The 16,114-nt window shown below is 40.8% G+C and overlaps 1 protein-coding gene across 2 annotated transcripts in view; it reads right to left on the reverse strand.

The window, feature by feature from the left end:
- Nucleotides 1-16,114, reverse strand: part of LOC117336830 (myelin regulatory factor-like) — a 112,819-nt gene that overhangs the window by 52,004 nt on the left and 44,701 nt on the right. The window contains exon 1 of one of the 2 annotated variants that reach the window (XM_033897489.1): nucleotides 5,205-5,698. The exons of the other annotated variant lie outside the window; for it this stretch is intronic. Coding sequence (XP_033753380.1) covers nucleotides 5,205-5,245 — 41 coding nt within the window. The 5' untranslated portion in view covers nucleotides 5,246-5,698. Of the gene's footprint in view, nucleotides 1-5,204; nucleotides 5,699-16,114 lie in introns of those variants that run through there. 2 annotated transcript variants of the gene reach the window in all.

Raw genomic sequence — 16,114 nt, forward strand, 5'->3', positions numbered from 1 at the left:
TTTATAATTGAAGAACTCTTTCCATATTTATGTTCTTTCTCAATTCCATACTTGAAGTAATTATAAGGCTCGCACCCAGTTGTTTAAACAAAATGGCAGACTACATGTGCGTTTTTTGTGTGTCATTTTCTTTTATATAGAAACACAAAGGTTAGTGCTATCATTGTAAGTTATTCAGAAATTTTAAATAAATTATATCTAGATGTTGTATTGAAATATACGGTATGTAATGTTGTAGACACTGATGTCTAAAGTGAAAATGTTGCGAACCTCCATATTGTTTACATTAACAACCTATGAAGAAAATATCATGTTATTCTGACAGAAAATATGAACCAAGTATGTAAACTAAATGAAATGAACATGTAGCCCATGTTTAATAATAACAGATCTAGACATATGGTATCACAATGATACAATGGAGATAAATTGTTTGTTTGCAGCATTATTCATCCCATAAACAGCCTTGCATGGTAATTTTTGAGGTGGGATTTTCTTGTAGTAGCTGGTGACTACTTCATTTAATAACATACGTCATACCTGCCACAAGCTATCAACAGTACCTAGGGTAAAGTGTCTCGCTATAATGCACCACCATGACAGTCCAGCTGTCCTGACTAGAGATTGAACCACACATCTGTCAGCTACAGATCAACATTTCTACTCCTGACAGAGGTCAAAGGTCACCTGTATTAAGTGCCTTCATACGATGGGAATCTACTTTATTTGTTGTTTGGGAGCGTTTGCTCTTCCCCCCTCCTGGTACTGTTGTCACTGGCATTGTCGAGCGTCACCTATTTTCTACAGACAGGCTGTTCCGTCTACTGTGATTACATCGGGATATACATATAAACAACAACTCATCACTGGCCTGATTCCAAATGATGATGTAAGTCCAAATTAAGTCTAATTACTGTAGTCGGACTAAAGGAACTAAGTGGTTGAGCCAAAGTTGATTAGACATGTGAATTGCAACTTTTTGTTTCTCTACACATGCTAAATATGAGATACATATGAATGGATTAGTAAGGGGTTCAGGTGAGGGGTGGGTATGGTGTACAGGTGAGGGGTAGGTATGGTGTGCAGGTGAGGGATGGGTATGGTGTACAGGTGAGGGGTGGGTATGGTGTACAGGTGAGGGGTGGGTATGGTGTACAGGTGAGGGTAGGGTATGGTGTACAGGTGAGGGATGGGTATGGGGTACAGGTGAGGGGTAGGTATGGTGTACAGGTGAGGGGTGGGTATGGTGTACAGGTGAGGGTAGGGTATGGTGTACAGGTGAGGGTAGGGTAGGGTATGGTGTACAAGTGAGGGGTGGGTATGGGGTACAGGTGAGGGGTGGGTATGGTGTACAGGTGAGGGGTGGGTATGGTGTACAGGTGATGGGTATGTATGGAGTACAGGTGAGGGGTAGGTATGGTATACAGGTGAGGGGTGGGTATGGTGTACAGGTGAGGGTAGGGTATGGTGTACAGGTGAGGGTAGGGTAGGGTATGGTGTACAGGTGAGGGGTGGGTATGGTATACAGGTGAGGGGTTGGTATTGTGTACAGGTGAGGGGTAGGTATGGTATACAGGTGAGGGTAGGGTATGGTGTACATGTGAGGGGTAGGTATGGTGTACAGGTAAGGGTAGGGTATGGTATGGTGTACAGGTGAGGGTAGGGTAGGGTATGGTGTACAGGTGAGGGGTGGGTATGGTATACAGGTGAGGGGTTGGTATTGTGTACAGGTGAGGGGTAGGTATGGTATACAGGTGAGGGTAGGGTATGGTGTACATGTGAGGGGTAGGTATGGTGTACAGGTAAGGGTAGGGTATGGTGTACAGGTTAGGGGTGGGTATGGTGTACAGGTTAGGGGTGGGTATAGTGTACAGGTGAGGGGTGGGTATGGTGTACAGGTGAGGGGTGGGTATGGTGTACAGGTTAGGGGTGGGTATGGTGTACAGGTGAGGGGTGGGTATGGTGTACAGGTTAGGGGTGGGTATGGTGTACAGGTGAGGGGTGGGTATAGTGTACAGGTGAGGGATGGGTATGGTGTACAGGTGAGGGGTGGGTATGGTGTACAGGTTAGGGGTGGGTATGGTGTACAGGTGAGGGTAGGGTATGGGGTACAGGTGAGGGATGGGTATGGTGTACAGGTGAGGGGTGGGTATGGAGTACAGGTGAGGGGTGGGTATGGAGTACAGGTGAGGGGTGGGTATGGAGTACAGGTGAGGGGTGGGTATGGTGTACAGGTGAGGGGTAGGTATGGGTTACAGGTGAGGGGTGGGTATGGTGTACAGGTGAGGGTAGGGTATGGGGTACAGGTGAGGGGTAGGTATGGGTTACAGGTGAGGGGTGGGTATGGTGTACAGGTGAGGGTAGGGTATGGGGTACAGGTGAGGGGTAGGTATGGTGTACAGGAGAGGGTAGGGTATGGTGTACAGGTGAGGGGTGGGTATGGTGTACAGATGGGGGGTAGGTATGGGGTACAGGTGAGGGGTAGGTATGGGGTACAGGTGAGGGATGGGTATGGTGTACAGGTGAGGGATGGGTATGGTGTACAGGTGAGGGATGGGGTATGGTGTACAGGTGAGGGATGGGTATGGTGTACAGGTGAGGGATGGGTATGGTGTACAGGTGAGGGGTGGATATGGGGTACAGGTGAGGGGTGGGTATGGTGTACAGGTGAGGGGTGGGTATGGAGTACAGGTGAGGGATGGGTATGGTGTACAGGTGAGGGATGGGGTATGGTGTACAGATGAGGGGTGGGTATGGTGTACAGGTGAGGGGTGGGTATGGTGTACAGGTGAGGGGTGTGTATGGTGTACAGGTAAGTGATGGGTATGGAGTACAGGTGAGGGATGGGTATTGTGTACAAATGAGGGGTGGGTATGGGGTACAGGTGAGGGGTAGGTATGGGGTACAGGTGAGGGGTTGGTATGGTGTACAGGTGAGGGGTGGGTATGGGGTACAGGTGAGGGGTGGGTATGGTGTACAGGTGAGGGATGGGTATGGTGTACAGGTGAGGGGTAGGTATGGTGTACAGGTGAGGGATGGGTATGGTGTACAGGTGAGGGGTGGATATGGGGTACAGGTGAGGGGTGGGTATGGTGTACAGGTGAGGGGTGGGTATGGAGTACAGGTGAGGGGTGGGTATGGTGTACAGGTGAGGGGTGGGTATGGTGTACAGGTGAGGGATGGGTATGGTGTACAGGTGAGGGGTGGGTATGGGGTACAGGTGAGGGGTGGGTATGGTGTACAGGTGAGGGGTGGGTATGGTGTACAGGTGAGGGTTGGGTATGGTGTACAGGTGAGGGTAGGGTAGGGTATGTATACAGGTGAGGGGTAGGTATGGTGTACAGGTGAGGGGTGGGTATGGTGTACAGGTGAGGGGTGGGTATGGTGTACAGGTGAGGGGATGGGTATGGTGTACAGGTGAGGGATGGGTATGGTGTACAGGTGAGGGATGGGGTATGGTGTACAGGTGAGGGGTGGGTATGGTGTACAGGTGAGGGGTGGGTATGGTGTACAGGTGAGGGGTGTGTATGGTGTACAGGTAAGTGATGGGTATGGAGTACAGGTGAGGGATGGGTATTGTGTACAAATGAGGGGTGGGTATGGGGTACAGGTGAGGGGTAGGTATGGGGTACAGGTGAGGGGTTGGTATGGTGTACAGGTGAGGGGTGGGTATGGGGTACAGGTGAGGGGTGGATATGGGGTACAGGTGAGGGGTGGGTATGGTGTACAGGTGAGGGGTGGGTATGGAGTACAGGTGAGGGGTGGGTATGGTGTACAGGTGAGGGATGGGTATGGTGTACAGGTGAGGGGTGGGTATGGGGTACAGGTGAGGGGTGGGTATGGTGTACAGGTGAGGGGTGGGTATGGTGTACAGGTGAGGGGTGGGTATGGTGTACAGGTGAGGGTAGGGTAGGGTATGTATACAGGTGAGGGGTAGGTATGGTGTACAGGTGAGGGGTGGGTATGGTGTACAGGTGAGGGGTGGGTATGGTGTACAGGTGAGGGGATGGGTATGGTGTACAGGTGAGGGATGGGTATGGTGTACAGGTGAGGGATGGGGTATGGTGTACAGGTGAGGGGTGGGTATGGTGTACAGGTGAGGGGTGGGTATGGTGTACAGGTGAGGGGTGGGTATGGTGTACAGGTGAGGGGTGTGTATGGTGTACAGGTAAGTGATGGGTATGGAATACAGGTGAGGGATGGGTATTGTGTACAAATGAGGGGTGGGTATGGGGTACAGGTGAGGGGTAGGTATGGTGTACAGGTGAGGGGTAGGTATGGTGTACAGGTGAGGGGTGTGTATGGTGTACAGGTGAGGGGTGTGTATGGTGTACAGGTGAGGGATGGGTATTGTGTACAAATGAGGGGTGGGTATGCGGTACAGGTGAGGGGTAGGTATGGTGTACAGGTGAGGGGTAGGTATGGTGTACAGGTGAGGGGTGTGTATGGTGTACAGGTAAGTGATGGGTATGGAGTACAGGTGAGGGATGGGTATTGTGTACAAATGAGGGGTGGGTATGGGGTACAGGTGAGGGGTAGGTATGGGGTACAGGTGAGGGGTTGGTATGGTGTACAGGTGAGGGGTGGGTATGGGGTACAGGTGAGGGGTGGGTATGGTGTACAGGTGAGGGGTGGGTATGGGGTACAGGTGAGGGGTTGGTATGGTGTACAGGTGAGGGGTAGGTATGGGGTACAGGTGAGGGGTTGGTATGGTGTACAGGTGAGGGGTAGGTATGGGTACAGGTGAGGGGTTGGTATGGTGTACAGGTGAGGGATGGGTATGGAGTACAAATGAGGGGTGATTACATACAACATACAGGAGGAGCCTACTCACATAAGGACATTAATTCTACAGTTTATTGGCTCATCTCAATATACCATTATCACAGATAAACAATTACTTATTACATAATGCTACTTCAGATACACAGGTACGACCATTATTATTAACAGGTAAACACTACAGGTAATATAGTGCTATCATTTAACTTCTGAAGTAGGCCATCTTCAAATAATAAACACGACACGATGGCCCATCAGGTGTTTACAATCTGGTATCATCAGGTGTTTACAAACTCGTATCACATAATACATGTATAGCACAACATTTCCTAGCACACTAAACATAATAGTACAAGGACAAACCATACCTGTCAAAAATGACAGATTTGTCAGTGGTATGATTATAGAAAATATATCTTTACCTGTACATGATGCCGATACCTGCTGGCAATCCGTTGTACATATATAGTTATATGTACAGGTAGCCTAATACACAAAACCTTCTAAAACACTTAAATCCAGAATTTCACCACAAACATCTTATTTGTGCTATGCTCCCTGAAACTACTGTGTATCTTTTAACACCTGTGGCCACAGAATCAATTATTTTTCGGATAAATTTCCAGCTTGAATCTACACCTATTCACTCTCATCTACTTGTAGTTTGGACATCTTCACCACAGACCAGAATTCTCCACAAATATCCAAGATGACGCGTACAGCTAAAAATTCACCAACTTTCACATCACAGCAACTATCTAGCACATCCACAGAAAACGATTAGAATCGAAACATGATAATTGAACTTTTGGCCTCAGTAGACAATTCAGCCAGTGGTAGTCGATTATCTAGCCTAATCTTGATCGTATGATGACAGTACACTTTCAAACATCTCCCAAACCCGGACTCAAGTAAAATGTAGATACACCCAAAATTAGAGCGTCCACTCACAGGTAATTACCTGCAACCTGCCCCGAGAGTCGACCCGAAATATCCCTTGTCCAGAGCGATCAAGCATGTCATTGTTCTTCCATTGAAGGGGCAGGGAGATTGAGGTCTATTGACTTCCATTAAACCCTGTACTGTAGTATATAGGGCTGTATGGATAGAGACCAATTTTGTATATACCTCAGGGCCGAGCTGTACTCAGTGACAACTAGTGTCTGGTCGTAACAGGCACCGCTGTACTAAAACTCTTGTCACTCCGTGATACGATTTGTCTTAACTGTCAAAACCAAATATCCCTACATTGGCATTCCACGTAAAATACTACAAGTGTTTAAGCCCTGGCTATTTAAATTGGTAAGAAATGGTGGGGATGGATTGTTTCTGTTCAAATGGCCCTGATCATGCTATAGGCCGGAGAACTGAGATGGGCGATAAGTTATGGTACGGTCTCGTATACGGGAGCGTCATTCCACCAGGTGTAATTACAGGTAAATTACCCCCATCACTAATCACTAGTCTGGTATACCTGTGTAACAATAGACCTAATCATACCTGATGACAACAATACAAATAAAAAAAACACCTCAACTTGTGTCAAAACAGGTAGATACATATATTGCATTCAGTTTTCATTCATGAACAAATAAATGTTTTTTTCCATAATAAATTAATTGGGTGTTAAATTGAATTCTTTTAAATAAGCTAAACAAAACTCGAAATCATACTGGAAATATGACTCTCACTTAAGTACTCCAGATTGAAAGGACCACTTCCTCTCATTTGGAGGTCACAGTGGTTTAACCAGTAACCCCCCTCCCCACTACAACCTCCCTCGCTATAATATACTAGTACCATTCAGTGATGGGCTCCAGTATAAACTAATACATTATGTCAATACAAAAGTCGGAAACTAAACACCATTTTTTCATGAGAAATCATATCTAAGTTGACGAAGTGGTGCCCAACTTGAGCTGACACTGAGGGTAGGATACACTGGTGGTGAAGACATAGTAACAATTGTGACAGTACTATATGGACGTTTACAAAAAACATACTATAAATACAACATATGGATAGACAACATACTATAAATACAACACATGGATGGACAACATACTATAAATACAACATATGGATAGACAACTTACTAAAAACACAACATATAGATGGACAACATACTATAAACACAACATACTATACACAACATATTGAATGACAACATACTATAAACACAACATATTGATGGACAACATACTAAAAACACAACATAATGATGGACAACATACTATAAACACAACACATGGATGAACAACATACTATAAACACAACACATGGATGGACAACATACTATAAACACAACACATGGATGGACAACATTCTATAAACACAACACATGGATGGACAACATACTATAAACACAACACATGGATGGACAACATACTATAAACACAACACATGGATGGACAACATTCTATAAACACAACACATGGATGGACAACATACTATGAACACAACACATGGATGGACAACATACTATAAACACAACACATGGATAGACAACATACGATAAATACAACACATGGATGGACAACATACTATAAACACAACATACTATTCACAACACATTGATGGACAACATACTATACACAACATATGGATGAACATACTATAAACACAACACATGGATGGACAACATACTATAAATACAACACATGGATGGACAACCTACTATAAACACAACATACTATACACAACACATGGATGGACAACATACTATACACAACATATGGATGAACATACTATAAACACAACATCTGGATGGACAACATACTATAAACACAACATATTGATGAACAACATACTATAAACACAACACATGGATGGACAACATACTATAAATACAACGCATGGATGGACAACATACTATAAACACAACATACTACAAACACAACACATGGATGGACAACATACTATACACAACACATGGATGGACAACATACTATAAACACAACACATGGATGGACAACATACTATAAACACAACACATGGATGGACAACATACTATAAACCAGAGGGATCTTGGAGCCCACCATTGAATGATCTTTAGAGGTTCTATGTCAGATTGATCTTCTCTCTACTTTTCCCTTCATTTTACTAATCTGTGCAAATTGAGACATCCCTCCAGTACTTTTCAAACAAGGGAATCCTAGCTATATAAGAAATTTGAGATTTAACGATAATGGCTGTTTGTTTGCCAGGTTGTTTTCAGGACAGACTGGTCCAAAAATGCAATACAAGGGACCAAGGGGAACCTACTTATGAAATTTGAGAAAGATCCATTTAGTACTTTGAGAAATAGAGATAACAAACTTCAATTGTCAAAATCAAAGATGGCTGCCTGTCGGCCATGTTGTTTTCCGATTGGTCTAAAATGCAATATGCATAACTAGGCACCAAGGGGAACCTACATATGAAATTTGAGAAAGATCCCTTCTGTACTTTCTCAGAAATAGCGATAACAAACTTCAATTGTCAAAATCCAAGATGGCTGCCTGTCGGCCATGTTATTTTCATATTGGTCTCAAAATGCAATATGCATAACTAGGCACCAAGGGAAACTTACATATGAAATTTGAGAAAGATCCCTTAAATACTTTCTCAGAAATAGCGATAACAAACTTCAATTGTCAAAATCCAAGATGGCTGCCTGTCGGCAATGTTGTTTTCAGATTGGTCTAAAAACGCAATATGCATAACTAGGCACCAAGGGAAACCTACATATAAAATTTCAGAAAGATCCATTCAGTACTTTCTCAGAAATAGTGATAACAATCTTCAATTGTCAAAATCCAAGATGGCTGCCTGTCGGCCATGTTGTTTTTGGATTGGTCTCAAAACGCAATATGCATAACTAGGCACCAAGGTAAACCTACATATGAAATTTCAGAAAGATCCATTCAGTACTTTCTCAGAAATAGTGATAACAAACTTCAATTGTCAAAATCCAAGATGGCTGCCTGTCGGCCATGTTGTTTTCTGATTGGTCTCAAAATGCAATATGCATAACTAGGTACCAAGGGGAACCTACATATGAAATTTCAGAAAGATCCCTTCAGTAATTTCTCAGAAATAGTGATAACAAACTTCAATTGTCAAAATCCAAGATGGCTGCCTGTCGGCCATGTTGTTTTCCGATTGGTCTCAAAACGCAATATGCATAACTAGGCACCAAGGGAAACCTTCATATGAAACTTGAGAAAGATCCCTTCAGTACTTTCTCAGAAATAGCGATAACAAACTTCAATTGTCAAAATCCAAGATGGCTGCCTGTCGGCCATATTGTTTTCCGAATAATCTCAAAACACAATATGCATAACTAGGCACCAAGGGGAACCTACATATGAAATTTGAGAAAGATCCCTTCAGCACTTTCTGAGAAATAGCGATAACAAGAATTGTTTACGGACGGAGGGACGGATGGAGGGACGGACGGACGGAGGGACGGAGGGACGGACGGAGGGACGGATGGCGGACCACGGACAAAGGGCGATTTGAATAGCCCACCATCTGATGATGGTGGGCTAACAAAACATATGGATGGACAACATACTGTAAACAAAACACATGGATGGACAACGTACTATAAACACAACATATGGATGGACAACATACTATAAACACAACACATGGATGGACAACATTCTATAAACACAACACATGGATGGACAACATACTATAAACACAACACATGGATGGACAACATACTATAAACACAACATATGGATGGACAACATACTATAAACACAACACATGGATGGACAACATTCTATAAATACAACATATGGATGGACAACATTCTATAAATACAACACATGGATGGACAACATTTATCACACACTTCCATATCTATTTTTTATGTTGTTTTAGAACATTTTCACTAAAACTAAAATAGCAATAACTTAGCTAACACTCAATTTAGAAACTTCATTTTACTGACACCTGCCTTAATTGACACCTGTTTTAACCAACATTGCCTTTCCTGATACCTGCCTTTACCAACACCTGACTTCACTGACACCTGACTTTACTGACACATGATTTCACAGACACCTGACTTGATAGAAATCTAACTTAACTGTCATTTGACTTTACCAACACCTGACTTTACTGACACCAGATTTTACTGACACCTGACTTTACTCAGACCTGCCTTAACTGACACCTGATTTTACTAACACCTGACTTTACTGACACCTGACATTACTGACATCAGACTTTACTGACAACTGACTTTACTGACACATCACTTTACAGACACCTGACTTTACAGACACCAGACTTTACTGACACCCAGCTTTACTGACACCTGACTTTACTGACACCTGACTTTACTGACATCTGACTTTACTGACACCTGATTTTACTGACACCTGACTTTACTGACATCTGACTTTACTGACACCTGATTTTACAGACACCTGACTTTACTGACAATTGACTTTACAGACATCTGACTTTACTGACAATTGACTTTACAGACACCTGACTTTACTGACACCAGACTTTACTGACACCCAGCTTTACTGACACCTGACTTTACTGACACCTGACTTTACTGACATCTGACTTTACTGACACCTGATTTTACTGACACCTGACTTTACTGACATCTGACATTACTGACAACTTTACTGACACCTGACTTTACTGACACCTGACATTACTGACATCAGACTTTACTGACACCTGATTTTACAGACACCTGACTTTACTGACACCTGATTTTACAGACACCTGACTTTACTGACACCTGATTTTACAGACACCTGACTTTACTGACCCCAGACTTTACTGACATCCAAGTTTTACTGACACCTGACTTAACTGACATTTTAAATTACTGACATCTGGCTTTACTGACACCTGACTTTACTGACACCTGACTTTACTGACAACTGACTTTACTGACACCTGACTTTACTGACACCTGACTTTACTGACATCTGACTTTACTGACACCTGACTTTACTGACAACTGACTTTACTGACACCTGACTTTACTGACACCTGACTTTACTGACATCTGACTTTACTGACACCTGACTTTACAGACACCTGACTTTACTGACACCTGACTTTATGAACACCTGACTTTACTGACACCTGACTTTATGAACACCTGACTTTACTGACACCTGAGTAGCTGCAGGGACTTACAGCATTGACAGGTGGGACAAACTTACTACAGGGAAATTAATGATATTTGTAGCCATTTCTACTCAACTTTAATGAACATGGGTGGGCTTATTGATAAATACGGCAAACAACCTGTGTCGCTGCAGGGGCTGAAAAACCTACAGGCCTTAGAAGACAGAAATATTTATTCATAAACAAAAACATGTAATTATACTATTGAATTAACTCTGTATGTTTTGCATCCATGTAGATTTTTCATTTATGTTAAAAGCATGATTTCCATTTAATCATGTGAAAATTACAACATACTGCTAATTTGTAATGAATTACGTAACATGATACCACACAAACACACATACAGCATTATATATTTAAATGACCTAATGCCTCATGAATATTCATGAGCTCCACCCAGACAGAGCTTTAATGATACAACAATATTTACATTACGTAATTAAGGATTCCCAGTATGTGTAACAAGACTTTGAACACCTTTAAGAAACCTGGGGCCAATGATCTGTATCAGGGATCGGAGACAATAGCCCTACAGGACACTGTCAACTCCTTTTGCTGTGATCACAAGTAGATGGTGTTTGTGTAGAGATATAAATGTATAGAGATGTGTTAGAGGTATAGATAGACAGGATTACATGGAAATCTGATCCAGGGACATTACATTTCGCCCTCAAGGTCAACTTCCACCATTTCATTCTCATCAAAACTAAATTCAATTTTCTAGGTCAAACAATCTTTCACAGTATGACAACTCTATACAAGCTAAGTATCTGTGCCCACTGGCAAGTAAATGTACAGTATATATATATACCTTTAATAGTTTACAGGGGTTTGTTAAATTTTATCAAAGGTGTCTCACTGATGTTAGACTAATCATCAGTGTGTACTACACATACCTACATCTAGTGTGGCCGGTTCTCCTTCACTGAAGTTCTCAGAATAGTGTAATTTAAGTGAAATGAACAAGAGCTTATAATCAATTTCATATTAACATGATGGTCTTATTAGTGAACACAGGCTTATTACAGGTAAAACTATATTGGGAATTAAAATAAACCTTTGACCATGTGACCTAGTGGAGTCCTCATAGCTAACAAGAGGCCCATGGGCCTTAACGGTCACCTGAGATTTGAAATATTTCAGTTAATCTAATTGACTCTTTTTAGCCCCACCCATCAGTCCCTGGGGTCAGTCAGGGCCAACATGTGCATATCATTAAGCTGTCATCCAATGCTGATAATGTGATTTTTTTTTGCCAAAAATGTGATTTCCCTATATAAATTATTGTAAAGTCTACCCCCTCCCCAGGGGCGAACGTGATATCCAAGGGTCATGAAATTCACAATTTTGGTAAAGCATCATAAGACTCTTCCATCTATGAAAAGTATTTGATTCTAACTTATATGGGTATTAAGAAGAAGATTTTTGAAATTTCAGTCAATTTGACCCTTTTTGGCCCCGCCCATCAGCCTCTGGGGGTCAGTCAGGGCCAACATGTGCATACCATCAAACTGTTATCCCATGCTGATAATGTTAACCATTTCAGAATAAATTCCAATAGAAATCCAACAAATCATAGACAAAAATGTGATTTCCCTATATAAACTATAGTAAAGTTTATCCCCTCCCCAGGCCAAATGTGAGACCCAAGGGTCATGAAATTCACAATTTTGGTAAAGCACCACAAGATCCTTCCATCTATGAAAAGTATTTGACTCTAACTTATATGGGTATTGAGAAGAAAATTTTTGAAATTTCAGTCAATTTGACCCTTTTTGGCCCCGTCCATCAGCTCCTGGGGGTCAGTCAGGGCCAACATGTGCATACCATCAAACTGTAATCCCATGGTGATAATGTTAACCATTTTAGAATGAATTCCAATAGAAATCAAACAAATTATAGTCAAAAATGTGATTTCCCTATATAAGCTATAGTAAAGTTTACCCCCTCCCCAGGGGCAAACTTGAGACCCCGGGTCATGAAATTCACAATTTTGGTAAAGCACCATAAGATCCTTCCATCTATGAATAATATTTGATTCCACCATATCTGAGAGAAGAGAAGAAGATTTTTTAAAGTTTTAGTCAATTTGACCCTTTTTGGCCCCATCCCTTAGGCCCCTGGGGGGTGGGGACCATATAATTCACAATTTTGGTTGACCTTCAGCCATAGAAGCTTTCTGCCGAATTTCATTGAATTTGGTTAGGGGGTTTTGGAGAAGAAGTCAAAAATGTAAATTGTTTACGGACGCACGACAGACGACGGACGACGGACGACGACGGACAAAAGGTGATTAGAATAGGTCACTTGAGACTTTGTCTCAGGTGACCTAAAAACCCAATCCAAGTTAAAGCTTTTGGCAAACAATGGCCAACTTGTGTTATAATCATGCCTATTCTAAATAGGATTCTGCATTTCTAGCCATTTCTAGACATTGTGACAATGTGACAATCTGACCTTATGATACAAATATGATCTTGACCTTTTGACCTGTCCTGATAAACTTTTGATGCATTCCTGTGCATTACATCTGACAATTAGCCACAAAATTTTAATCTTGACCCCTACATGACTACATGTTCTCAAATTATTTTGAGATACTATTTTGTGACCCTTACCTTTTAATATGACTGTCTTTAAAATTTGACCTTGACCTTTGATATTGACCTTATCTAAGAATGTCTACATCTTTTAAATGTTATAGTCTGACTGTGACCTTGACCTTGGGTTTCATTCAGTTACTTTTCTTAATGGTTCAGATAGAAGCCATCAACTCAACGCTGCCAAATATCTAACACCTACAGAAAACCATTGTAACTACTTGTTCTAATAATCGCCTGGGTAGTTGATAGAGCGAAAATGGTAGTGACCAAGAGAATGAATACCTTACTGAAGTTACTTTGAAGTATGCACTAGTATCTACATTATCCTGTCTAGAAAATTAGTACACTGTACATGATATTGTATCACTTGTAAAAACTCCAGGTTTAAAAATTAACGGCGCAGAATTAGCCTCATTTGATTAATAATACAGCTATTATATAGCTAATATGAAAATACTTTAAACATAGATATTGGAATTTTATTTTAGCGCTAAAAGCATTCTGCTAGACACAACTGTACCAGAAACATTCCACTAGATACAACTGCACCGGAAGACTTTGCCTAGATACAATTGCATCGGCATTGAAGCATTCCACATGATACAACTGGATTGGAACCATTCCGCTAGATACTATTGCACCGGAACCATTCTGCTAATTACAACAGCACTTGAAGCAGTCTATCCAAATGCAACCGCACTTGAAGCATTCTGCTACATTCCACTAGATACAACTACTTTTTTTTTATCTCATTTACTAACAGTATAGGTATTGTGGTATTAGGTATTCTGTTTAAATTCAGTTGCGTGCAAAAAGCAAAAACATTGATAGCAAACCAAGTCAAACATGCATACTGGGTATTGCTAAAACAATACAAGACTCCTTTACAGGCCCCCACTAAAATTAGTAACAGTGACCTTGACCCAAAAATCCTGTAACCTAAACTTGTCTGAGATATTTAGTTCCTTTATCATTGTGCGAAGTTTGATCAAAATCCCTCAAGGAATGAAGCTGCTAGAGAGCTGACAAATATTGGGGTTACATACAGACGTAAAAGATGAACAGAGATGGAATTAACACTATTGTATTGTGACATGTACCATATATAGACATCATCCCATTGTCTTGGCATTACGTAGAGAAAAGTTTGTTTAACATCAGTCATCAGTATATGGAGAAGAAAATACAATTCTAAATAGAATCTAATATTCATGTTCATGTAATACTGAAATCAATGTATACTAATTTATCAATTTTATATCTAGCTTATATGTCATCAGTAGTAAAATCTAGTTCATTTGGCTAATTAAATTAAAATGTACCAAAACCCAGCTGCCACATCTATATAGCTTAAACCATCATCAATGAATGTATACAGCTAAATCTAGTTTATCTGGCCAATCAAAATAGAGGAGATTTGTCTGATCTAACCAATCACTATGAAGCAAAATCTAGTTCATCTGGCCAATGAAAATATAACAGATCCCTAGGCCTCTGATAAGCCAATCACAATATAGAAAATCTAGTTTATCTGGTCAGTCAAAAATGAAGCAAAATCTGTCTTGATTTAGCCAAATCTGTTATACCAAATCTATTTGAGCTGGAAAATTCTGATGTATGAACAACTGTTTATATGAAATATAACCATTTTTGAACAAATGATATCCATTCAGAAAATATTGTGTTTTACATAGTACAATAGACATATAGTAAACTTAAAATTAGCAGTAAAAGTAATACATTTAACTGTATTAGGTATTTTGATTATGAAAAATACCTAATAAAAATATTAAAATATTATGCAAAAATACCATGTCGTAAAGTATATAAAGCTATGCTATGTAGAGCCTGAAGAGGGCCTTAAACTCAAAAATATTTACTCAAGATTCAGAACAAACAGTCCAGTGATCAGAAATCAATGGGAAACACCTTTTATCTGAAAACAGCCATTTGTTATTGTGATTGCAGAAAAAGTGGAAAGTACACAAGGGCCGTGTTACTGAACTTTGTCATTTTAATTCACCATTGTTGTAGTGTTGACATACATTTCAGCTACCATATCTAATTCTCTTTTGTGACCAAGTTTACCCACCTTAATACTGCCCTATCACATTACACTCAATAATGAAAAAAAGTTGTGGACAGGAATATAGTTTGCATGTATAACACCACGAGAAAGACAAACTATGGGCTACATTGGACATACAAGTCACTAGATATCCCAATGAGATCCATCTGTTATTTCCATTTAATCTCAATTTACCTATCAATTCTTGATTGAAGTCTCAATTTTTCTATTTTTATCCGACAGTATACAATTAATGAAATAAAGGGGCGGGGCATGGAAAGGAATTCAACCTGATGTTAGCGTAACACATTTTATCATTATAAAAATATTTGTATTTTTTTCTTTGAATTTTATCATTTTAGAGTTCATGAAAAATATCTTATATTTATCAGAGTATTTCACTTTGACATTAAAATCTGAAGTTAATAAAAATATTTAATATCACACCTTGAAGAAAAAATAAATTGTTTATGCAAACTATTTCCAATTTCTATAAAAGCAG

Source organism: Pecten maximus, chromosome 10, assembly GCF_902652985.1.
Source record: "Pecten maximus chromosome 10, xPecMax1.1, whole genome shotgun sequence".
Lineage (NCBI taxonomy): Eukaryota > Metazoa > Mollusca > Bivalvia > Pectinida > Pectinidae > Pecten > Pecten maximus.